The following is a 26471-nucleotide window of genomic DNA, read 5'->3' on the forward strand; positions in this document are numbered from 1 at the left end:
GCCACCACCCCCTCCCGCTGGGGCTCACACTGAATCTGGGGAGGGGTTTATCCTTATGCCCACTTCCCGCCTGGGCCACCCTTGGGCCACACCAGCTGTCCTGGTGAGGTTCTCTGCTGGCTGGAAGTTAGGTAACAGCCAGTCCTTGCGGGGGGAAGAGAAGGCTGTTTCTTGTAGAAAAATGCCCCAAATGCAACTGTCCCCATGGGGGGGGAAAAAAAAAAAAAGCAGGCACGCGTGCACACACATCCACGCACACCTCACTGCGTGCAGACAGACAGGTTCCTCCCAAGCCTGAGCCCCTCTGCCTCCCCCGCTGGCCTCAGGTCCTTAAGGATGCTGCCTGCCTCACCTCGCGGTGCCAGACACTGGTGGTCCTACCCAGAGGCAGCCTGCCACTTGGTAAAGAGTCCAAGAGGAACTGACACTACTGGGGCTGAGAGGGTAGCCTCTGCCGCCCCACCAGGCAGTGGAAAAGAGGGGCTCTAAGGACTTGCTCAGAGCCCAAAGCAGCGAGAAGAGGCAGGACGAACGGTAAGAAGAGCCGCCAGGCCCTGGGAGGACCACGGACCCCTCCCGCCCCTGCTCCGCGGCTTGCGCTGGCTCTGGCCTCTGCAAGGAGCTCACCCCTCCAAAGATGTGCACAGAAAGGGTCTGCTCTTGGGAGGGAAGGCAACGTGCTTGGGACAATTACCTTGCCAGGTGAGACTACCTAAAAGCCAGAGGAGGAGCAGGATCCTTCCCGCAGGCCCAGACCCAGACCCACTGGTGGTGACCTATGAAGCCACTGCTGAATAACGGCTGGCAGCCCCTCCTGGGAAAAGGGGAAGGGGCACCTAGGTGGGGGAGATGAGGAAGCCCGGAGACCAGGCGGTGTGAAGCCTCCCATGAGCCTGCAGGGGCAGCTGGAGATGGGGTGCTTTGAGGGCTATCCAGTGAGCAGAACGGCTGGGCGTGTGTGGGCTCCAGGGTGGCGGTGTCCCCGGAGGTTGGCAGCAACAGTGGCACCAGTTTGCGCCCAACAGGGCCCTCAAACAAAAAGCCACCGTGAGCCCCTGGCTTGGACCTGTGGTGGCCTGGGCACCTGGCAGGGACTCACCTCTGCTCTGCTGGGAATGGGGTGCTCGGGGTGTGCATAGAAAGTAGACGCTCCAGCGTGAGCTCCAGTCCGGCCCCAGCCCCAGCGGCACTGCCCTTCCAGCAGGCAGGCTCCCCCCTCCCCCCTCCCCCGGGGCTTCTCCAGTCGACCAATGTTGACGCCCCCTTTTATTTGGGGGGAGGTGGGGAGGCAAAGGGAGAATTTCATACAAGCTTTTCCCCCACAGTCAAGCTTGAAAAAAACAAGCGTCTCGGAAGAGGACGAGGAAGAACAACCAACAGGCGTTTTCGTAAGTCAGACACGCAGACAGCGCCAGACAGGCAGGCGGACCCTCACCCACACCCAGCCTACATGACCCCGTGCGGCCGATCATCGAGCTGGACTCCCTGCTGTCTCACAGCCCCGGGGGGATGGGCGTGTGGCAACAGGCAGGGGACCCAGCAACGGCGCCCTAGATCCATATCCCCGGCTACCAAAGGAACCAAGACTCGAGGGAAGGAGGGGGTGAGAAGAGAAGAGAGACTTTGCACACTCCTGTACCTTTGGCAGACAGCTGTTGTGGCCTGGTGTGAGCTTCCCGTGGAGATATCCACATCTCCACCTGCTCGGAACCCACAGGATGCCAGCGGGGCCACCTGTCCCAGGGAGCAGCCAGCCAATCAACCTGTGCTCCGGCTGGGCTGTGCCTTGCCTGCCACCTCCCAATAACTAAGCATCCTGCTCAGGGAGGGGTCCTTTCATTCCCAGCAAAATGTGCTCTCCAAGATGACGCAATCAGTAAGTGTGGCCCTTCCCCACGGCAAATTCCCCATCCGGGGCTCCATTTTCATATCTTAACAGCTCAGCCTCCCCTAACAGGCTGCGAAAACACCACAAAGGAAAACTGGAGGGAAACACAGGGAAGGGAGTTGTGTGACAACAGAGAAGCAGGGGACGCCTTCACATTCGCCTGCCGCACACTTGCTGGTGAGCTGCACCAACACCCGTGTGTGCGTGCACGCAGCACACGCATATACGCAGCACAGCAGCACCGCTCCCAGAGCGAATGGGGAGCCGCTGTGTACCAAGAACGCAAAAGAGCAGTAAGCAGGATGGCGTTTCTGCTGCTGCACCGCCGGGCCCGGGGACCGCGAGGGGGCCCGCTGCTAGCTGGCGCCGCGACGCCGCTTCTCCGAGGTGGGCCCTGGGCCTCTCACCGCCTGTAGGGATCAACTCACTCAGCCGGGGGCTCACTCCCGCGCTCCCCCCGCCCAGCGCCGACACCCCGCCAGGCCGCCTCTCACTTCTCCCCGGCCTCCGCCTCAAGGTGGATTTTTTTTTTTTTTAATTTAAAAAGTGATTCTAGGGCTTCCCTGGTGGCGCAGTGGTTGAGGGTCCGCCTGCTGATGCAGGGGACGCGGGTTCGTGCCCCGGTCCGGGAAGATCCCACATGCCGCGGAGCGGCTGGGCCTGTGAGCCATGGCCGCTGGGCCTGCGTGTCCGGAGCCTGTGCTCCGCAACGGGAGAGGCCGCAACAGGGAGAGGCCCGCGTACCGAAAAAAAAAAAAAAAAAAAAAAGTGATTCTGGAGTAGTTGGTATTGGTAAACAGCTGTGACTTTTAAATTCTTATAAAGTTCCTGCCACAATTTTCTAGGATGTGTAGATAGTGTTAAGAAAACTTAATATGTTTTAAAATAACAAACAAACATATGTATGGTGCTTACTATGTGCCAGACCCTATTCTTAGTATAGTGCTTAATAGAGATTGACTCATTTAATCCTCACAGCAACCCTATGAGGTAGGTACTATCATTTCCCATTTCACAGATGGGAAAATTGGAGACATTAACTCATGCCGTTAACAACAGAAGAACCAGCATTTGGACTCAGGTAGTCTAGCTCTCCCATCTATCTGCGTAAATACTATACCACCCTGGTGCCCTAAGACATATGTGAACTCTGTAAAGTCAGAAACAATACTTATTTAATGTCAAAACAGAGTTTACCCTCAGTATATTCTAACTTGTCCCCTCCCCACTAAAAGTGAATATATAGGTCTATAAATCCAAGTTAATATATCCTGTTCCATTATTCTGATTGCATAAGATTGGAATGAGAACCTTTGCTATTATATATAAAAGTAAGGCATTTCAATACCACTCATACAATGAGATGTACACTCTTTTCCTGACTTTAAATGTTATCTATTCATAATAAAAGTGCAACTACACTCAATTTCTCCATTGTACAAAACAAGGTACAAATTGTGAAATTTCTATTAGTAAAAATATACCATTACTTACGTCAGACTATTAAATTAGCAATCTTTTATTATTTCTTCATAGTACAAAGGAAATACAACTTAGCAAACTTTAACTTTTTCTAAAGGAATTTTATCTGCGAACATTTAAAATAAATGTGTGTGTATGTATATGTATTTATACTGTAGCACTTTATTTTGCTTTTTTCCTACGTCAGTTTCCCACTGTGAGAAGCACAGTGCCCTCCACACTCTGGATCTACCTGTGCTTTATTTCTCCCTCTGGTACTCACCACTGTTGAAACTACTCTATATGTTATTTACGGTCAATTCATTGTCTGCCCCTTCAGAACGTGTGCTCCATCAGAGTAGGGATTTGTTTGTTTTGTTTACGGCTATGTCTCCAGCACTAGAACAATGCCTAACACATAGTAGAGAGTAAATAAAAGGCTGTTAAAGGAATATGAATCTCTGAAGAAAATCTCCCTGCAACATCCTCGCCCTCCCTCCCCCACCCCCCAAATCGTACCTTTGGGGAAGACACTGTGTGAACAAGATGAGAGCTCTACTTCCCCTGAGTGTGAAAGACTGCAAGTGAGTTTGCAGAGGCTTATGGAGCCCTGGGAAGTGGATGGGTCAGTCTTGCCATCTCCCTGCAGTACAAATGGCTCCTGTTAACCTGCTTAATGGAGGTGGGGAGCTGGGGGTTAGTCTCATTAAGATCTTTCGAGAGGGAGGAGAGAAGATGGCGGAAGAGTAAGACGCGGGGATCACCTTCCTCCCCACAGATACATCAGAAATACATCCACACGTGGAACTCCTCCTACAGAACACCCACTGAACGCTGGCAGAAGACCTCAGACCTCCCAAAAGGCTAGAAACTCCCCACGTACCTGGGTAGGGCAAGAGAAAAAAGAAAAAACAGAGACAAAAGAATAGGGACGGGACCTGCACCAGTGGGAGGGAGCCGTGAAGGAGGAAAGGTTCCCACACACTAGGAGCCCCTTCGCGGGCGGAGACTGCGGGTGGCGGAGGGGGAAGCTTCGGAGCCGCGGAGGAGAGCGCAGCCACAAGGGTGCGGAGGGCAAAGCGGAGAGATTCCCGCACGGAGGACCGGTGCCAACCAGCGCTCACCAGTCCGAGGGGCTTGTCTGCTCACCTGCCGGGGCGGGCGGGGGCCGGGAGCTGAGCCTCGGGCTTCGGTCGGATCCCAGGAAGAGGACTGCGGTTCGCTGCGTGAATACAGCCTGAAGGCGTTAGTGCGCCACGGCTGGCCGGGAGGGAGTCCGGGGAAAGTCTGGAGCTGCCGAAGAGGCAAGAGACTCTTCTTTCCCTCTTTGTTTCCTGGGGCGCGAGGAGAGGGGATTAAGCACGCTGCTTAAACGAGCTCCAGAGACGGGGGTGAGCAGCGCAGCCCCCAGAGACGGGCGTGAGACGCTAAGGCCACTGCCGCCGCCACCAAGACGCCTGTGTGCGAGCGCAGGTCACTCTCCACACCTCCCCTCCCGGGAGCCTGTGCAGCCCGCCACCGCCAGGGTCCCGGGATCCAGGGACAGCTTCCCCGGGAGAACGCACGGCGCGCCTCAGGCTCGTGCAACGTCACGCCGGCCTCTGCCGCCGCACGCTCGCCCCGCCTCCGTGCCCCTCCCTCCCCCCGGCCTGAGTGAGCCAGAGCCCCCGAATCAGCTGCTCCTTTAACCCCGTCCTGTCTGAGCGAAGAACAGATGCCCTCAGGCGACCTACACGCAGAGGCGGGGCCAAATCCAAAGCTGAACCCCGGGAGCTGTGCGAACAAAGAAGAGAAAGGGAAATCTCTCCCAGCGGCCTCAGGAGCAGCGGATTAAATCTCCACAGTCAACTTGATGTACGCTGCAATGTGGAAAACCTGAATAGACAACGGATCATCCCAAATTGAGGAGGGTTCTGACCGTCCCGTTTTTTTGTTTGTTCTTTTCTACTTTTTAAATTTTTTCTTCTTAATAATTTTTTATTTTAATAACTTTAGTTTATCCTTTTTCTTTCTTTCTTCCTTCCTTCCTTCCTTCCTTTCTATTTTTTCTCTCTTTTATTCTGAGCCATGTGGATGAAAGGCTCTGCATGCTCCAGGCAGGCGTCAGTGCTGTGTCTCTGAGGTGGGAGAACCAACTTGAGGACACTGGTCCACAAGAGACCTCCCAGCTCCACATAAGATCAAACGGCGAAAATCTCCCAGAGATCTCCATCTCAACACCAAGACCCAGCTTCACTCAATGACCAGCAAGCTACAGTGCTGGACACCCTATGCCCAACAACTAGCAAGACAGGACCACAGCCCCATCCATTAGCAGAGAGGCTGCCTAAAATCATGATAAGGCTACAGACAACCCAAAACACACCACCAGACATGGACCTGCCCACCAGAAAGACAAGATCCAGCCTCATCCACCAGAACACAGGTACTAGTCCCCTCAACCAGGAAACCTACTCAACCCACTGAACCAACCTTAGCCACTGGGGACAGACGCCATAAACAACGGGAATTACGAACCTGCAGCCTGCAAAAAGGAGACCCCAAACACAGTAAGATAAGCAAAATGAAAAGACAGAAAAAAACACAGCAGATGAAGGAGCAAGGTAAAAGCCCACCAGACCTAACAATTGAAGAGGAAATAGGCAGTCTACCTGAAAAAGAATTCAGAATAATAGTAGTAAAGATGATCCAAAATCTTGGAAACAGAATAGACAAAATGCAAGAAACATTCAAAAAGGACCTAGAAGAACTAAAGAGGAAGCAAGCAACGATGAACAACACAATAAATGAAATTAAAAATACTCTAGATGGGATCAATAGCAGAATAACTGAGGCAGAAGAACGGATAAGTGACCTGGAAGATAAAATAATGGAACTAACTACTGCAGAGCAGAATAAAGACAAAAGAATGAAAAGAACTGAGGGCAGTCTCAGAGACCTCTGGGACAACATTAAATGCACCAGCATTCGAATTATAGGGGTCCCAGAAGAAGAGAAAAAGTAAGGGACTTAGAAAATATTTGAAGAGATTATAGTTGAAAACTTCCCTAATATGGGAAAGGAAATAGTTAATCAAGTCCAGGAAGCACAGAGAGTCCCATACAGGATAAATCGAAGGAGAAACATGCCAAGACACATATTAATCAAATTATCAAAAAGTAAATACAAAGAAAACATATTAAAAGCAGCAAGGGAAAAACAACAAATAACACACAAGGGAATCCCCATAAGGTTAACAGCTGATCTTTCAGCAGAAACTCTGCAAACCAGAAGAGAGTGGCAGGACATATTTAAAGTGATGAAGGAGAAAAACCTACAACCAAGATTACTCTACTCAGCAAGGAACTCATTCAGATTTGATGGAGAAATTAAAACCTTTACAGACAAGCAAAAGCTGAGAGAGTTCAGCACCACCAAACCAGCTTTACAAGAAATGCTAAAGGAATTTCTCTAGGCAAGAAAAACAAGAGAAGGAAAAGACCTACAAGAACAAACCCGAAACAATTAAGTAAATGGTAATAGGAACATACATATCAATAATTACCTTAAATTTAAATGGATTAAATGCTCCCACCAAAAGACACAGACTGGCTGAATGCATACAAAAACAAGACCCATATATATGCTGTCTACAAGAGACCCACTTCAGACCTAGGGACACATACAGACTGAAAGTGAGGGGATGGAAAAAGATATTCCATGCAAATGGAAAACAAAAGAAAGCTGGAGTAGCAATTCTCATATCAGACAAAACAGACTTTAAAATAAAGACTATTATAAGAGACAAAGAAGGACACTACATAATGATCAAGGGATCGATCCATGAAGAAGATATAACAATTGTAAATATTTATGCACCCAACATAGGAGCACCTCAGTACATAAGGCAAATACTAACAGCCATAAAAGGGGAAATCAACAGTAACACAATCATAGTAGGGGACTTTAACACCCCACTTTCACCAATGGACAGATCATCCAAAATGAAAATAAATAAACACAAGTTTTAAATGATACATTAAACAAGATGGACTTAATTGATATTTATAGGACATTCCATCCAAAAACAACAGAATACACATTTTTCTCAAGTGCTCATGGAACTTTCTCCAGGATAGGTCATATCTTGGGTCACAAATCTAGCCTTGGTAAATTTAAGAAAATTGAAATTGTATCAAGTATCTTTTCCGACAACAATGCTACGAGACTAGATATCAATTACAGGAAAAGATCTGTAAAAAATACAAACACATAGAGGCTAAACAATACACTACTTAATAACGAAGTGATCACTGAAGAAATCAGAGGAAATCAAAAAATACTTAGAAACAAATGACAATGGAGACATGACGACCCAAAACCTATGGGATGCAGCAAAAGCAGTTCTAAGAGGGAAGTTTATAGCAATACAATCCTACCTTAAGAAACAGGAAACATCTCGAATAAACAACCTAACCTTGCACCTAAAGCAATTAGAGAAAGAAGAACACAAAAACCCCAAAGTGAGCAGAAGGAAAGAAATCATAAAGATCAGATCAGAAATAAATGAAAAAGAAATGAAGGAAATGATAGCAAAGATCAATAAAACTAAAAGCTGGTTCTTTGAGAAGATAAACAAAATTGATAAACCTTTAGCCAGACTCAGCAAGAAAAAGGGGGAGAGGACTCAAATCAATAAAATTAGAAATGAAAAAGGAGAAGTTACGACACTGCAGAAATACAAAGCATCCTAAGAGACTACTACAAGCAACTCCATGTCAGTAAAATGGACAACCTGGAAGAAATGGACAAATTCTTAGAAAGGTATAACCTTTCAAGACTGAACCAGGAAGAAATAGAAAATATGAACAGACCAATCACAAGCACTGAAATTGAAACTGTGATAAAAAATCTTCCAACAAACAAAAGCCCAGGACCAGATGGCTTCACAGGTGAATTCTATCAAACATTCGGAGAAGAGCTAACACTCATCCTTTTCAAACTCTTTCAAAAGATAGCAGAGGGAGGAACACTCCCAAACTCATTCTATGAGGCCACCATCAACCTGACACCAAAACCAAAGATACTACAAAAAAAGAAAATTACAGACCAATATCACTGATTAATACAGATGTAAGAATCCTCAACAAAATACTAGCAAACAGAATCCAACAACACATTAAAAGGATTATATACCATGATCAAGTGGGATTTATCCCAGGGATGCAAGTATTCTTCAATATATGCAAATCAATCATTGTGATACACCATATTAACAAACTGAAGAATAAAAACAATATGATCATCTCAGCAGATGCAGAAAAACCTTTTGACAAAATTCAACACCCATTTATGATAAAAACTCTCTAGAAAGTGGGCACAGAGGGAACCTACCTCAACATAATAAAGGCCATATATGACAAACGCACAGCAAACATCATTCTCAATGGTGGAAAACTGAAAGCATTTCCTCTAAGATCAGGAACAAGACAAGGATGTCCACTTTCAACACTATTATTCAACATAGTTTTGGAAGCCCGAGCTACGGCAATTAGAGAAGAAAAAGAAATAAAAGGAATATAAATTGGAAAAGAAGTAAAACTGTCACTGTCTGCAGATGACAGATACTATACATAGAGAATACTAAAGATGCCATCAGAAAACAACTAGAGCTAATCAATGAATCTGGTAAAGTTGCAGGATACAAAATAAATGCACAGAAATCTCCTGCATTCCTATACACTAACAACAAAAGATCAGAAAGAGAAATTAAGGAAACAATCCCATTACCATTGCAACAAAAAGAATAAAATTCCTAAGAATAAACCTACCTAAGGAGGTAAAAGACCTGTATTCAGAAAACTATAAGACAGGCTTCCCTGGTGGCACAGTAGTTAAGAGTCTGCCTGCCAATGCAGGGGACACGGGTTTGAGCCTTGGTCCGGGAGGATGCCACGGAGCAACCAGGCCCAGGCGCCACAGCTACTGAAGCCCGTGTGCCTAGAGCCGTACTCCGCAACAAGAGAGGCCACCATGATGAGAAGCCCGCGCACCACAGCAAAGAGTGGCCACTGCTCGCCACAATGGGAGAGGGCCCACGCACAGCAACAAAGACCCAACACAGCCAAAATAAATAAATAAAAATAAAATTTAAAAAAAACCCTATAAGACACTGATGAAAGAAATCAAAGATGACATAAACAGATGGAGAGATATACCATGTACTTGGATTGGAAGAATCAATATTGTGAAAATGACTATAGTACCCAAAGCAAACTACAGATTCAATGCAATCCCTATCAAATTATCAGTGGCGATTTTTACAGAACTAAAACAGAAAATCTTAGAATTTGTATGGAGACACAAAAGACCCCGAATAGCAAAAGCAGTCTTGAGGAAGAAAAACGGAGCTGGAGAAGACAGACTCTCTGACTTCAGACTATACTACAAAGCTACAGTAATCAAGACAGTATGGTACTGGCACAAAAACAGAAATATAGATCAATGGAACAGGATAGAAAGCCCAGACATAAACCCACACACCTATGGTCAACTAATCTATGACAAAAGAGGCAAGGGTATACAATGGAGAAAAGACAGTCTCTTCAATAAGTGGTGCTGGGAAAACTGGACAGCTACATGTAAAAGAGTGAAATTAAAACACTCCCTAACACCATACACAAAAATAAACTCAAAATGGATTTTAAAGACTTAAATGTAAGATCAGACACTATAAAACTTTTAGAGGAAAACATAAGAAGAACACTCTTGGACATAAATCACAGCAAGATCTTTCTTGACCCACCTCCTAGAGTAATGGGGAAAAAAATAAACAAATGGGACCTAATGCAACTTAAAAGCTTTTGTACAGCAAAGGAAACTATAAACAAGACGAAAAGACAACCCTCAGAATGGGAGAAAATATTTGCAAATGAGTCAACAAAGGATTAATCTCCAAAATATATAAAAAGCTCATGCAGCTCAATATTAAAAAAACAAACAACCCAATCAAAAAATGGGCAGAAGACCTCAATAGACATTTCTCCAAAGAAGACATACAGATGGCCAAGAGGCACATGAAAAGCTGCTCAACATCACTAATTATTAGAGAAATGAAAATCAAAACTACAATGAGGTATCACCTTGCACCAGTTAGAATGGGTATCATCAGAAAATCTACAAACAACAAATACTGGAGAGGGTGTGGAGAAAAGGGACCCCTGTTGCACTGTTGGTGGGAATGTAAATTGATACAGACACTGTGGAGAACAGTATGGAGGTTCCTTAAAAATCTAAAAATAGAATTACCATATGACCCAGCAATCCCACTACTGGGCATATACCCAGAGAAAACCATAATTCAAAATGACACATGCACCCCAGTGTTCACTGCAGCACTATTTACAATAGCCAGGTCATGCAAGCAACCTAAATGCCCATTGACAGATGAACAGATAAAGATGTGGTACATATATTCAATGGCATATTACTCAGCCATAAAAAGGAACGAAATTGGGTCATTTGCAGAGACGTGGATGGATCTAGAGACTGTCATACAGAGTGAAGTAAAGTCAGAAATAGAAAAACAAATATCGTATATTAACGCATGTACGTAGAACCTAGAAAAATGGTACAGATGAACTGGTTTGCATGGCAGAAATAGAGACACAGATGTAGAGAACAAACGTATGGACACCAAGGAGGGAAAGCGGGGGCAAGTGTTGGGGGTGGTGGTGGTAGGATGAATTGGGAGAGTGGGATTGACATTTATTCACTAATATGTATAAAATAGATAACCAATAACAACCTGCTGTATAAAAAATAATAAAATAACTTCAAAAATTCAAAAAAAATGCAGAAACACTGTATTGCTAATAACAAGAATGCCAAGCATTTACAAACACTACCAAATAAATAAATGCAACTGTTATTAAATGCTGTATTAGATGACAACTACGGGACTGTCTGCCCCACACGTGTTTGCATGTGGTCAAACAAAGCATACCAATGGATGCAGAAAAGAAAGCACACTTCTCTTTCCTCACCATGCCTGTATTAGTTTGCTAGGGTTACCATAACAAAATACCACAGACTGGGTGGCTTAAACAACAGTTTGTTTTCTCGCCGTTGTGGAGGAAAGAGGTCCAAGATCAAGATGTCAGCAGGCTTGGCTTCTTTTGAGGCCTCTCTCCCGGGCTGGCAGGTGCGTGCCTTCTTGCTGTGTGTTCACATGGTCGTCTGTGTGTCTGGTGTCTCTCCCTCTCCCTATATCCTCATCTTATAAGGACACTAGTCAAAGTGGATGAGGACCCATGCTAACAACCCCATTTTAATTGTCTCTTTAAAGGCCCTATCTCCAAATATAGTCACATTCTGAAAGTTCGAGGTTCAATATAAGTGGGGGGGGGGCATAAGTTAGCCCGCAACACAGGTCATCAGTTTCTCAAAATCATGCCAGGTTTCAGTTTGCCTTATATTTGGACCATGAGTTCTTTATAAAGCTCTATGTACTTTTTTAGAAATTCCTAATTAGTTTTGGTTTGCTTTTTGAGAAAAGCAACATGCCTTTATCGTATCTCTAAGCTCTTCCTGGTCCTTAATCACGTTTACTGTGAAAGAATCCATTTTCTTCTTCAAAGATCATCTTCCTAGAGCCCTCTGACCTCTTCTGTTTTTTTCCTACTTTGTCCTGATTGCTTTCTTGGCTTGCTGCATCACACTGTTAACCTGGGATTTACGTTGAGTTCCTGAGTTGGTTCTTCTTTTTAAATCCTGGGTACTCCTCTTTCTTGGATTCTTGTTTTGATGAAGTACATCTGTGGCAGACAGAGTATTTGCTCCTAGACTGCCTTTCCAGAAAGGACTCACTGCCCAGCTGCAAGGAGGATGGTTAACTGAGAGCCTCCTGGTGTTAACTTCTTCAGGATTCACCTCAGTTTCCTGGCTACGGTTGTCAGTTTTTGACAAGGAGGCTGTATATGGGCCTAGCCATTTCTGCCCCACTCAGGACTCCACTAAAGGGAAATCTGCTCTGCAGCTACCAAGGGGGCTGGCAGAGACTTTGTCAGGTCTGCGTCACTGTCTGATGGCTACCCCCACCCAATACTGTGTCTTCCCCTTTTCTGTTCATGGATGTTACCGTCTAGTAAAACTTTGTACTCTAATTCTGTGTCAGCTTCTGCTTCCTGGAGAAACCAATCATTATAAGAACCTCAAGTAATATTTTTTTAAAAAATTTGTTTCAGAAAGGAATCACGGGATTTAAACTTTGAGACTTTGTGTGAATTACCTATTTGTCCTCATATGTGATCGCTACTTTGATTGGTTATACAATTCTAGGTTCAAAATTATTTCCCCACAGAACTTTGAAGGCCTTGCTCTACTGTCTTCTAGCATCCAGTATTTCTGATAAGAAATCTGATCATAATCTGATTCTCATTCCTTTGTAGCTAGCCTGTTTTTTTGTTTGTTTTTTCTCCATCTATGAAAGCTTTAGGGGTTTCATCTTTATCCTCAATGCTTTAAAATTCCACTAGGCTGTGTCCAGACAGCTGTTTTTCATTCATCCTACTTGGATGGCCCTTTCAATAACTACTGTCTTTTTTCCGTTCCTTTCCTTACATTGTCTCTGTTTTCACGTTCTGGAACTCTGACTAGATAGCCATCGTGTCCTCTGGGTCTATCTGCCATGCTTTTAGGTGTATATTTTCTGCTCTCTCTATTCTGGTGTCCTGGGAGATATTTTCCATTCTATCTTCTATAACTCGAAATTTGATCTTTTGCCATAATCAGTGTTATTTTTCACCTTAGCAATCACTCTTTTAGTTTTCAAGAAGTCAATTTTTCTCTCCTTGCTCCTTTTAATACCACCTTGTTCTGGTTTTTATTGCTGCAGTATCCTCTTGGATGTCCCTGAGAATATCAGTTAGCATTTTTAAAAGTGGTTTTGTATTATTCCTTGCATCATCTGTTTCCTCCTGGATCAGTTATTTTGTTTGTTCATCTCGGACTTTTGCTGATTGTACCTACTTTGTTTTCCATGTGGCAGGAGACTTTTTCTTCTTGTATATCTTTATTATCTTTCACTGGCATCCTAGGAAACAGGGATGCAATCATATGTGTCCAACCCTTCTCACTGTATGCTCACATGACTGGAAGAGAGGAGGCATCTCTCTGAGGCCTCTTTTATAAGGGCGCTAATCCCATTCATAAGGGCCGTGACCTCACAACTTAATCACTTCCCATAGGCTCCATCTCCTAATACTATCAATTGGGCATTAGGTTTTCAACGTATCAATTTGGGGCCAGGCGGAGGGACTAAATGTTCAATCTTCAGCAATAGACTAAGGGATAAAGGTCAGGAACTTTTAGGGTAGTGGGGATGGAGAGGTGCAGCACCATGTTTCCAACTGTGTGCACTACAGAAGCAGCGAGAGAAGCTGAGAGGCACTGAGGAAAACCACAAGGACGCTTAGTTACCACTCCTCCATGTTTTCCCTGGGACACTCCTGTATCACCGTAATATATGCCACTTGCTTACATAAGCTCTGTGTGGATTTCTATCACAAGTAAGAGGGCCAGAAATCAAGAAACATCTTGGCCCTCCTGGAACACGTCACTCTGATCTGGCTGGCTGTATTGGAAGAGGGTGCATCAGGAAGGGGTTACACCAAGGGGCCAGGATTCCGCCACAGTGCAGTGATGGCCACGACAGTGACCTCTGCAGAAAATCAACGCCTGACTTGCCACCCTGAGACAGTATGAATAAAATGAAGGCCCTTTCCTCTTAGCCTAATTTACAAGGTTCTTTCCATAAACTTGGGTGGAGGGGTGCAACACATCTCCCCCACCTCTCACAGAGATAGTATTTTTTTAACTCTCGGAGACACTATATAACTTTAAAGAGCTACCGGCTTGTTACGTGCGAAAAATGGCAAAATGTGCACTGGGAAACAAAAATAAAGCCCATCTTTTCGTTCAAATAGTCTGTGCTTTGCTTGCCCCACCCTCTAAATTTTTAACTCCTTTTAACCATGTTTGTGTGGCCTCAAGGAAGCCGCTTTCCCACTGAATGACTAGCCCTTTTCCCTAACCTCGCATTTCCTCTTCCTTAACTCATCCTCACATTTTATTAAAACTTTTACTTTGGGGAGCTGTTACCTTACTTGGGGAGACTTAAGAACTAATTCTAAACCCCTTTCCACAAATAAGATCTCTAACTTCAAAATAAAAACTCAGTTTGCTCAAACCAACATTATGCTCTCTTGGTTGAAAGGCCCTTGAGGGCAGAACCCAAATCATTCGATGTTTTTTCTGCTCTGCTGACAACCGAGAAGGGGTTTGTTAAATGAAATGTAAAATGGGAGCGGGCTCCAAAGAACCTTGTAAATAACTTTGTTCCCTCTGCGTTGTCGGGCATGGCTGGCGTGGTTTAGTAACTGGGTGACTTCAACGTCTTCAAATACCTTCCAAGACCCGACGAGCTGAGCCGCGGTAGACGCAGCCCCGCGACATTAACCAGCTTGGTCCTGGGAACTGCGGGCTTGACCTTGGGGCTCCCTCCCCGCTTCCTACCTGGAGCCCGCGGGAACCGCCCCTCCTTTCCTCGGCTTTGCCCCGCGCCGTCCTCCTCGCCCGGCCACCGGCGTCCCGTTATTAGTGTTCGCGAACCTCTCAACATCTCGAAAGTTCGATAAGCGGCATCGGAAACCAAGCCCGGTGGCTCTCCGCCCTCAAGGTGTGGTAAACTCTCGGTATTTGTGCTTGGGAGAACCCCAAAGTAGTCAAAATCTCTGATTTTGAAAACTAAGGGGACAAAAACGCCAAGACTGGAAAGAATCGTACCTACAGTCCTCTGATTCGTAGTCGGACGCATCACCCTGCACCACGGACCCCTCACACGAGGGGTGAGGCGACATAAAAGTTACGGAATAGGGAAGCCACACCCAACAGTAACTCCCCTAACACCGGGAGCAAAGAAAAAGTGCGACAGACACGCGGAGGACTCTTGAGTCGTGACACGAGAGTTCGAAACTCGCTGCTGCCGCCGCAGTCACGCTCCGCGAGCCACAGCCGGGTAGTCTTTCTGCGCACGCGTAAAACAACATTCGGGCACGTATTCCCTTCGCGCTCCAGTCCCTCCATTACGCATGCTCAATTTCATCTCCGGTTAAGGGTTGAGCGCACTCTGGTTCCTAGGTATTGAATCTCAGGGGACGGGGGCACAAACCTCACATGTCCCTTCGATAGCTCAGCTGGTAGAGCGGAGGACTGTAGCTAATATCCCTAGGAGACATCCTTAGGTCGCTGGTTCGATTCCGGCTCGAAGGAGACAGGGTTGCTTTTGTTGAGCTTCCTATGACTTGTTGTCCTTTCTGCATAAGAATTTCTCTGATAATACATTACTTTCCAAATAACAGGTCCAAACCCTTAGCTTCCTCGGTGTGAATCTTTTGCGAATCCCGGAAACGGGAACATGCGGTCCGAGTTCTGAGCTAGCGGGGCACTGAGCCTGCGCTCAGCGGGGAGGCTGCCGAGTCACGTCCTTCGCTTGTTTCTAAAGCGTCTTTGGCGTTTCCCGAGACCCTGAGTGCCAACGCGGCAAAGCCGCGTCCCGGGCCAACGGCCGGCTCCCCGGGGCCAGGCCCCTGACCTAAGTCCTCAGAGCCCGAGCAAGTCGGCGATGCGAGCGCCCGGGGCGGCTGCCGTGAGGAACTGGGAGGTCCGCAAGGAGGATCTCGTGCCCAGGGAACCTGGGAATCACGAAGGCAACGCGGTAGGAGGCACATGAAGCCTAGAAAAATGACTAACAGTTAATAAAGATGAGTTGAGAAATGATTCCCTCACTCCCTTCGATAGCTCAGCTGGTAGAGCGGAGGACTGTAGAGTGGTGTTCATAGCTATCCTTAGGTCGCTGGTTCGATTCCGGCTCGAAGGAGAGGGGCTTCTTTTTGTTTTTTTTGGTTACTTTGGTCTTAACCATGAAACAGGGACAAGAATGTGGTCAAGAATATTTATCTTTGCCGCTAAACGCTCTGTTCTCTCTCTAGAGGAAGAGATAAGCAGCCGTGGCCAGCGGTGGGGGATTAGCTCAAATGGTAGAGCGCTCGCTTAGCATGCGAGAGGTAGCGGGATCGATGCCCGCATCCTCCAACTTTTCTCCAGCGGTCCTTTTTCTTTTGATTCTCATTCAACTCGAACAAGAGTTGAAAGTAGTTGGGCGAGCTTGAGGTGACCGCTATTAAAACTTCCCAGACAAGGGTACTCGAGGGGATAATTTTTCTAATTTTAAAATTTTAGACCCATTTACTTTGTGAAGTTCACGAAATTGGTTCTTTTTCTCTCCAAAAATGGAGACAGATTGCAATCACGTCTGTCGGCAGTCTTGAGTCTTTTGTGATTTATGATTGATGGCTGCACGTACAGGGACCCATCTGAGTCTAAACTGCGCATAATTAAGGGGACCTGACAGAAAAACAAAATAAAAAACAGAACTTGGAAAAGGACGCTGCTACTTTAAACTTACGTTGAGCTGAGGAGGCGGGGACTATTCTGGTCCATCTCATCTGCATACAGTGGGGTGCCTGGCTCGTGGCAGATCCAAGACGGATATGATAAAGCAAGGCGGGTACCTGAGGACAGGTGAGGACGTGGAAAAGACCCTGAACCCAGAGGCTTCTTGTTGGAGGAGCATTCTAACGCCATTTTCCTCCTGGGAAGTAACTTTGGAGAGTTAATTAGAGACCACCACAGAGAGGGAATCAACTGGAGAAAAGTTCTAGCTCGGTCTGCCCTTGAGTGTGGTCTGTTTAGTTAAACAAAGACATGACAAAAACACACACAAATACACACACTCATTGAAAAATTCAATTTAGCAAAACACGCACAAAGTCTTTTCTGGTAATGAAGTCTCTCTATCCTAATTTTCTAGAATATAGCCATGAAAAAGCTGTTGAAACGATACTGCAGTTGTCAACACAAAATATAAACCTAGACAAAGGCAGAGATAACACCTTTTATGAGGATTACAGTTGAGAAGTGAAAATACTTTTATCTTATTTCCATTTTAGGATTCTAGACAACCTGTATATTTTTGTTACCAATATGTACAACCTGCTGGGTTTCTTTGGCGTGTCTTTCGTTTTCTAGGGCAGCTTCCATTTTAACTTCTTTTCAAGAAAGTCTCTTTAATGAGTGTATAATGATTAACTTAAAATAATTCATTTTTTCCCGTGGAAACAAAGTTACAAAGTAGGAAAAAGAATCCTTTTATCAGATGATATGTCCCAATTTCTGGTTGGGATGATGGGTGTCCTAGCTGGCGGGCTGGAGGAGCTGGCAGTGAAACTATAATAACTACAAGAGCAAGAAACGGGTGATAAGTAAAGGAATTGTTAGCAACTGCACCCCAAGTCTAGGTGGAGAGAACACATGTTTGGGACAAGTGAGCTGGGCAAGAACTCAAACAATATCTCAGGATCAGCAACTCAGGTGTGGAATGGAATTCATATAGAAGGTCTATAGATATAAGCTGAGAGGCACTATTGCCTAATGGTTAGTCATGTGGGCTGCGAAACCTGATAGACTTTCTTGTCTTTGCCATTCCCCATCTGGGTGACCTTGGGCAAGTTGCTTGACATCTTGGTACTTCAGTTTCCTCATCTGTAAAATCGGGATGATAATAATGGTACCTACTTTTAATGTAAAGCCCTTCTTACAGTGCCTGGCACATAGTAAACATACAATGAACATTAGCTGTTATCAGTGTATATTATTAGCACACCATAGAGGGAAGGCCTGGAGGGAATATTCTAGAGTTTATACGAGTGTTTATATAAATATATATGAAAGTGCAGGAAAGAGGTGCTGGGATCTCCTCTGCAGGGAAAGTAGAACAATTCTAAAAATGCAAAATGATGGTGAAGTGAATTATGGTATGACCATATAATAGCATAGCCTTTGAAATTTTATTTATTAAGAACTTCTACTGACTTGGGAAATGTTAATAATTGAGTAGTAAGTGAATAAAGTAGGCACAGAGCAATATAAACAATAACAATATAAACAAGCATGAATTACCTGTAGGAAACACTGACGAATGCATTAAAATGTTAATACTAGTGATCTTTGGCTAGTAGGATTACTGTGATTTCTTCTTCCTTAAAATTTAAAAATATTTTCTAAGTTCTGTAATAACCATTTATTACTTTAATTGAAAATATAGATGAATTCTAAAAAATTAAAAGCTAACATTTATTCAGCACCTCTGACAAGCCAAGCACAGTTCTAGTTACGTCGCATGTGTTAACTCATTTATTTCTCTCATAAAGAAAACACCAGGCCCAGATGCCTTCAGTGGTGATTCTACCAAACATTTAAGGAAGAAATCACACCAATTGTACACAAACTTCCAGAAAGTTGAAGAGGAGGGAGTATTGTCTAACTTATCCCATGAAGCCCTCATCATCTTGATCCCCAAACCAAGCAAAGACATTACAAGAGAACTACAGACCAATATCCTTCATGAACATAGATGCAAAATTTTTCAACAAAATTTTAGCCAGTTAAATCCAACAATATATGAAAAGGAAAATACATCATGACCAAATGGGTCTTTTCCAAGAATACAAGACTAGTTCAACATTCAAAACTCAAGGTAATTCATCATAGTACTAAAGAAGAAGAACTACACGATCATTTCAGTAGATGCAGAAAAAGCATTTGACAAAATTCAGCATCCAGTCCTCATTTTTCAAACTGTCAGCAAACTTGGAAGGTAGGGAGAAGGGAACTTCCCCAACCTGATAAAGGGCATCAATGAAAAACACACAGCTAACATTACACTTAGCAATATGAATGCTTTCCTCTTAAGATCAGGAAAGAAGCAAGGAAAACCATTCTGGGGTCTCTAGCCCGTGCAGCACGGCAAGAAAAATGAAGTAAAAGATTTCCAGATTGGAAGGGAAGAAATAAAACGACCTCATTATTTAAAATACTGATTATATGTTAAAATGATAATAGTTTATATGGTTCGGGGTTAAATAAAATATATTAATAAAATTAATTTCATTGGTTTCTGGGTTGTTTTTTTTTTTTTTTCGGTATGTGGGCCTCTCACTGTCGTGGCCTCTCCCGTTGCGGAGCACAGACTCCAGATGCGTAGGCTCAGCGGCCGTGGCTCACGGGCCCAGCCACTCCGCGGCATGTGGGATCCTCCCGGACCGGGGCACGAACCCGTGTCTCCTGTATCGGCAGGCTGACTCTCAACCACTGCACCACCAGGGAAGCCCTATCACTCACATCTTATTTCTATTGTACAGTTAAGTCAGAGGGGTAGGTAGGGGCCAAATCATGCCAGGCCTTAGGCATCACAGTGAGGATTAATGTCTTTCTCCCTAGCGGTAATATGACCATTAATGGGATTTAAATAGAGTGTGACACATGCGAAGCAGATTGCAGAAGGCGAGAGCAAATTCCGAGACATCAGTTAGCAGGCTGGGGTGGAGGGGAGGTAAGACTAGATTGTGTGCATTGAGGGTAGAGCCAAGTGTCCTTGATCTTGGAGCCAAGGTAAGGAGTTCAGACATGGCCATTGGGAAGGCCTTACGCTAAAGTATTTGCTACTTTTAGGGACTGTCCCTGTTTATTTCTGGCATGTGAACTATGCCAAGAAATGTTCAGATGAAAGTACAATATGCTAGTTTTCTAACATTTCCTTAGAGGTATGTATGATGAAGTAAAATTTATAAACAACAGATTTGGAGAAGGATTAATTATCAAGAAGAAAAAAAGCATTCAGCCAGAAGTTTGCAAACTATCTAATGAAAGAAATGCCGATGTTGCTTTTCTAACTATTCTGGGGTTAGAGGAGTTTCATATCACCCTAACCAGAAAGTACAAAATCCACCAAAAGAGAGGAACCCTGCTTCTGCTAGAGAACCCTTCATATACATTTCAATTTTCCCCAAAGGTATTTTAATATCTTATATTCTAGGACTTGTGTCCAATATGGTGACCTCCAGCCCCATATGGTTATTTAAACATATGTTTAAATTGAATAAACTTAAAAATTCACGGACTTCCCTGGTGGTACAGTGGTTGGGAATCTGCCTGCCGGTGCAGTGGACACAGATTCGAGCCCTGGTCCAGGAAGATCCCACTTGCCACCGAGCGGCTGAGCCCGTGCGCCATAACTGCTGAGCCTGCACTCTGGAGCCCATGAGCCGCAACCGCTGAGCCCAAGTGCCACAACTACTGCACCTGGAGCCCATGCTCTGCAACAGGAGGGGCCGCCACAATGAGAAACCCGTGTACCACGACAAAGAGTAGCCCCCACTCGCTGCAACCAGAGGGAGCCCATGTGCAGCAATGAAGACCCAATGCTGCCAAAAATAAATAAATAAATAATGAAAAAAAAATTCAGTTCCTGAGTTGCACTCTACACATTTCAAGTACTCAATAGCTACCTGTGGCTAGAGGTTGGCCACACAGATTTAGAACATTTACATCATTGCAGAAAATTCTAACGGACGATGTGCTGTAGAGTATGGGGTTGGGTAGCTTAGTGGATGAGTCAAAAGGTACCATTCTGAGCAACTACTTAACTTCACTGAGCCACAGCTGGCTCAATGGAGATAATAATATCTACTCTAGAGAGCTATCCTAAGAAATGATTGGTACTCTGCAAGTATTTATTACGTTTGTTGTGGTGGTGTAGTACTAAAGTAAGGGATTTTAGAACCTCATTTTCTCCCTCCCTGAGATTAAGAACACACTGAGATCTACATTTCGCTGGACCCTGAAGTCTGGGTTCATTTGGCCTGGTAGCTAGAGGTTGAAAGAGGTCGAGAGTCTTCTCTTTCTGTTGTCACCCCTCAGTGCCAAGTCCACCGTGCGTGTAAACTCAGGTTCTTAGGGACCCATCTTGCTTCCTCTGACTTATCTGGGGGATTTGGGAAACTTCTGGAGGAGGTGAGAGCCAGGGTGGTTTTGCTTCAGCTTCTCAATGTGTCTAAACACACCCGTACCGCAGTGTGGTAGGACTCAAGAATGGGGGGGAAATTGGTGCTTCAGCCTATGGCAATTACCATAGTGTGTAATTACCCCTGGTTGGTTTCAACCCCCTGTGCTAGGGTGTGGGTAGGAGAGGGGAGGAAGTCATGCACCACCCCTATAGAGTCCAGGGTACCTTCAGGAGACTCAGCTGTTTTTCGCATCTCTGTGGAGGCCCAGGTCCATTGCAAATTCCAGAGCCTTGAAGCTGACTTCAATTCTGATTCATTTCCAGAATTGCTGCCATCTCTCAGACTCTGAATGATTTGGGAGCAGACTAAAATTTTCTGGCTCCTCCCTAGGGACCAGAGTGCTACCCCCGTGTCCCACTCTCAACAACCATGCCCACCGCATAGATGGCTGCTCTCTGAGAGGGAGAGGAGCAGGAACGGAGGGAAGAGGATGAGGAAGGGAAGGTGGTTCTTATCCCTCAACCTGGCTCTTCTTCCTGTGGGCTTCTTGCTAGCTTCCTCTGTAGCTTCCAGGGGCAGTTCTAAGACAAAATGAAAGGCAGGGAGCAAGAAGGAGCAGGGAGTACAAGGAGAGGGTAGGGTTCAACTCTCCATCAAGTCATTCAACCGGGGATTCTCAATGTTCCTGCAGTTTCAGAGTGTTTTTTTCTACAAATACTGCTAAGTTAGGTTATGAACCCCACTCACAGATAAAAGAACTGAAATCCAACTAGGTGAGGTCACTTTTCCCAGGGTCACCAGGTGAGGTGTCGGACATGGGAGCTGGACCTCCTGACACCCTGTGCAGCCTCTCACGGCATCATCTTGGTTGCTCTGGCTCAGGCATCTGAGTCACCCCTGAGGATTCTACTCGCGTAGCCACCAGAGTCCATTTCCTCCTCTCCTTCCCCACTGCCATTTGTCACCCAGTGCCAGGGCGTCATGACCTCTCACCTAGGCAACGACCTCCCATCTGGTCTTTAGCCAGGTCACCTTCACACTGACCTATCCCAACCAGCACTGAGATTAATTTCACCAATGCACAGCTCTCAGAGAAATGTCCCTGTGAGACACTCTCAACGACTTCCTGTTGCCTAATTTATTAAGTGGTAAAAACTCTGCAGCCCAGTATTCATGGGCTGCCAATGTGCCAGAAGCATGCTCTGCACTCCAGCCCAAAGCACCACACGCTCTGAGCGTTCCCGGCACTCCTGTCTGCTTCTGTGCCTTCCCTTGGAAGCCCCACCTACGCCCCACTGCCCACAGAACGACATGCCCATTGGTGTCTCGGTTCCTCAGTGGATCAGTGCAAATGCCACCCCACCCATGAAGCCCTCCTGATTCCTCCAACTCTGGAATTCTCTGGGTTTTCTTTTTCTTTTTTTCTGGTTTTTTTTTTGGCCGTGCCGCATGGAATGGGGATCTTAGTTTCCCGACCAGGGCTCAAACCCACGCCCACTGGAAGCGCAGAGTCTTAACCACTGGACCACAAGGGAAGTCCCTGAAGTTCTTTATCACATTTTGTTTTGTACTGTAGTTCTGTATATGCGTGTCTTATCTCTCCTATTTATTAGACTGAGCTCCTTGAGGACAATGGCCTGTATCTTGTTCGTCTTTCAAGACACCTGATAAACACTCAACAAATATTTTTTGAAAGAATGAATTCCTCTTAAAAGGATAGGCTTGGCTATAGTGTATAGTATTAGTTTAAGTGCTTTTCCTTAGGTTGCAAGGTCTTTTACAGTAGAAACTTCATCTTTCTTAGAAAATAGCTCTCATATTTTGCTCAGACCTCCATAGCCCATGTAACAATAGACACAGTTAACTGTCTAGGCTAGGTGAACTGAATTAACTCAGGAAAACAATGTCACCAATTCCCTTCTTCACTGTAGTTGCTAAACAGACATTGAAAGGAATAACAAAATTCTCCAAAGATCCCTGAAGTGTTTATGAATATGTATAACTTATTATTAGTTAATAGAGCCTATTAGATTCTCAATGAACTCTCAGTGCACACAGCACTAAGGGCACACATAACCAGTTAACAACGATGTTCATTGTATGGGGTTTTCGAAATCAAGGAGAAATAAAGCTGTAAGTTCATCACATAAAAAAAGCAGACATGTGTTTCTTATTTCATTTTAGATCGATCTGATTTTAAATTTTTAAATAAAACATATAGATGAAACAGTTGTTTCACAAAATCCTGGCGAATATCAGGATTGAAACTGATGACTCAGGAGCAGACCAAGAATTCTCAGAAATGACCAGGGAAACTATCGTTTAAAAAATCAACTTGGTAAATGAGACAAATGCAGAGGGGTACAGATATTTCAGACCAGATAAAACCCAGGCGTGGAAGCAGGATTCCATTTTCACTTCCACTGAAAATGGCACTGATATTTGTCCCCTACTATGTGGCAAAATAAAATAATGGCTTTGCCACCCCATGTGCCAGTTACTACCTCATTACTGATTGTTGGTGCAAAATTTTCTTTGTGTTTCTAGGTGTGTGTAGGGGTGGTGGTGTATAGGATGAAGGAGGATTAGGAAAAAGAGAGAGAAAAGAACATACTAGAGCTTTATTATACAACTTAAAAAAAATGGATCAACTGGAGTTTGGATTTTTAAAACATTTTGTGGATACTTTTATGGTGAAAAGATTTGAAATCAGGGGCTTCCCTGGTGGCGCAGTGGTTGAGAATCTACTTGCTAGTGCAGGGGACGCAGGTTCGAGCCCTGGCCTGGGAGGATCCCACATGCCGCGGAGCAACTGGGCCCGTGAGCCACAACTACTGAGCCTGCGCGTCTGGAGCCCGTGCCCCGCAACAAGAGAGGCCGTGATAGTGAGAGGCCCGCGCACCGCGATGAAGAATGGCCCCCGCTGGCCACAACTGGAGAAAGCCCTCGCACAGAAACGAAGACCCAACAGAGCAGAAATAAATAAATTAATTATAAACTCCTACCCCCAACATCCTCTTTAAAAAGCAAACAAACAACAAAAAAAAACGATTTGAAATCAGTTTTTAAGTTGAGATTTTCCCCGTTTCACAACCCTCACCAAGATGAAATATTTAACACGAGGCAAGTCTTTTTAGTCGATTACCCTTGGGAAGCCAGGATAATGATATTCAAGACATGCTTTATTTTCACCTAGGATAGTATGATCATGTTACTTTTGGTGACTCGCTTCCTAAGTTCTCAAGACAGAAATGGCATCCGTTACACAGCGAGGCTCTTGGATTACGTTCTCCCTGGTGCTGGAGAAGCCCGTCACCAAGCCCTCACCGACTGCTCGCAGTGGGCAGAGCTCAGGGACTCGGCACCAACGTGTGCATTTGTTGTTGACAACTGTCAGCTTCACCTCCCTCTCCTCACGACTCAGTCTAAATGGGGTTCGTAGTCCTCCTTTCCGCCCACTCTTTTCGCTCCCTGGGGTGGAAATGTTGGCCCCTGTTCTCTGTCACCTGTCTAAATCCATCCTCCTGTCACTGGCTTATACGGACAAGTCTGTCGGCTGTCACGTGACCCTCGGCTGCTAAAAACAGCTCCAGCCCCACTCTGAACCTGGGCCTGAAACAATGTCCTCCACGGAAAGAAACGTAAAGGACACTTGATCGCACAGTCCTTGGAATTATTTCCGGGAATCACTTGCAGAAACCATTCGAAGCACCCTTTCCCTGGCAGAGCACACAGGGACGGCCAGGAGATGAGCGCATCTTTGAATTACAAGTCTTTCTCCAAAGAGCAGCAGACCATGGATAACTTGGAGAAGCAACTCATCTGTCCCATCTGTTTAGAGATGTTCACGAAACCCGTGGTCATTCTCCCCTGCCAGCATAACCTGTGTAGGAAGTGTGCCAGTGACATTTTCCAGGTACGTTTGTTTGGGATGTAGGGGGTGGAAACGATGCCCTCTTCTCCGAATCAAGAGCTTAACTTTGAGGCAATTTCTTTAGAAAGCTGTGTAAGGTTGCATTTGTTGAAAAAAAAAAAAAAAAGTTTCTAAAGTGATTTGCTTTGTACTTTGCTGTCAGCCTCCTTCTTATTCTCAAATCTAATTTTATTTCAGTACTAAGAATCATACTTGTTTAAAAAAAAAATGGAATCTGTCTCAGAATTGAAAATGAATTACTGCCCAAGACATTAATGTTGGAGTTTCTGGCTGGAACTTTCGGTTATGAAAATGCTGGGTGGAAAAGCACCTCATGCTGAAAATGGTACACGGCACTTGACTGTGGATAAGTGTTAGCCCTGCATTTCAGGACCCACTTGCTGATAATGCCCTAAGGGACGATCTCACAGCCAGCTGAAAGCAGGAGTTGATGTTGCTGATAGTGGAACAGAGAGAAGGGAAGGGAAGGGAAGCCTCTGCAAAGCTACCTGTGGCGTCACTCAATTCCTCTTTTCTTGCTTGGCGAGAACAGGCCTCTAACCCCTACTTGCCCACAAGAGGAGGTAGCACTGTGGCCTCGGGGGGCCGATTCCGCTGCCCGTCCTGCAGACACGAAGTGGTTTTGGACAGACATGGGATCTACGGCCTTCAGAGGAACCTGCTGGTGGAAAATATCATTGACATCTACAAGCAGGAGTCCACCAGGTAGGGTTCTCCTGTGTGTCAGACACATCTGAAGCTGGCCTTCATTATTTGTCTGTTTGTTTCAGTGGGTCGCTATACTGAATGCTTGTTTACCAATCAGGGGCTAATTGTTTTATAGGAAAATGTTTTTCCAAGTCAGTCCTTCCCAATGGGAGTGAGAGTTGCTCTTGGGAGGAGAGAAGGAAGCTGGGGCCCATGCTTTTGTATCAATTTCAGAATGAAGTAACTCATTAACACTAATCCAGTCCAGATGGTAATATTGAAAGAGGCATAATGCTGCCCTACCCCCAGCCTTGTACTACACCCCTTGAAGATGTTTCTGCACCACACAGCTACTTTATAGCTCCAGATTCTACACAGCAGAAAAATTAGAGTGCAAAACTCTACAGAAAATGAACAGAAATGGCATCTCTCCAAATCGGCCTGTTCTTAGTTCAGACAGTCTCACTTTAAAATTATCTAGAGGCTAATAATAAAAACAAAATCCCCTGACATAGTTAGTCATGGTAGTGACTCTGGGAAGTAGCAAAGCAAGGTAGAC

The 26471-nt window shown here is 45.1% G+C and overlaps 1 protein-coding gene and 3 non-coding genes across 10 annotated transcripts in view; all 4 read left to right on the forward strand.

Moving 5' to 3' along the window:
• The first annotated feature begins 15567 nt into the window (after window positions 1-15567).
• TRNAY-GUA (transfer RNA tyrosine (anticodon GUA)) lies at window positions 15568-15658 on the forward strand. Its single transcript is given in 2 exon segments — window positions 15568-15604; window positions 15623-15658. It is a non-coding gene; the product is annotated as a tRNA-Tyr (tRNA).
• A 518-nt stretch (window positions 15659-16176) lies between these two features.
• TRNAY-GUA (transfer RNA tyrosine (anticodon GUA)) lies at window positions 16177-16265 on the forward strand. The gene is given in 2 exon segments: window positions 16177-16213; window positions 16230-16265. It is a non-coding gene; the product is annotated as a tRNA-Tyr (tRNA).
• Window positions 16266-16407: 142 nt separating this feature from the next.
• On the forward strand, window positions 16408-16480 carry TRNAA-AGC (transfer RNA alanine (anticodon AGC)). Its single transcript has one exon. It is a non-coding gene; the product is annotated as a tRNA-Ala (tRNA).
• Window positions 16481-24854: 8374 nt separating this feature from the next.
• TRIM55 (tripartite motif containing 55) overlaps window positions 24855-26471 on the forward strand; it is a 39724-nt gene continuing 38107 nt past the window's right edge. For 6 of the 7 annotated variants that reach the window (XM_067017403.1, XM_059042608.2, XM_067017405.1 and 3 more), the window contains exons 1-2: window positions 24864-25207; window positions 25758-25930. In XM_067017403.1, the coding sequence (XP_066873504.1) occupies window positions 25040-25207; window positions 25758-25930 (341 nt within the window). In that variant the 5' untranslated portion in view covers window positions 24864-25039. Of the gene's footprint in view, window positions 25208-25757; window positions 25931-26471 lie in introns of all 7 variants that reach the window. The other variant, XM_059042606.2, reaches the window with a different exon arrangement.

The sequence above is a fragment of the Kogia breviceps genome, chromosome 17 (genome assembly GCF_026419965.1).
Source record: "Kogia breviceps isolate mKogBre1 chromosome 17, mKogBre1 haplotype 1, whole genome shotgun sequence".
NCBI lineage: Eukaryota > Metazoa > Chordata > Mammalia > Artiodactyla > Physeteridae > Kogia > Kogia breviceps.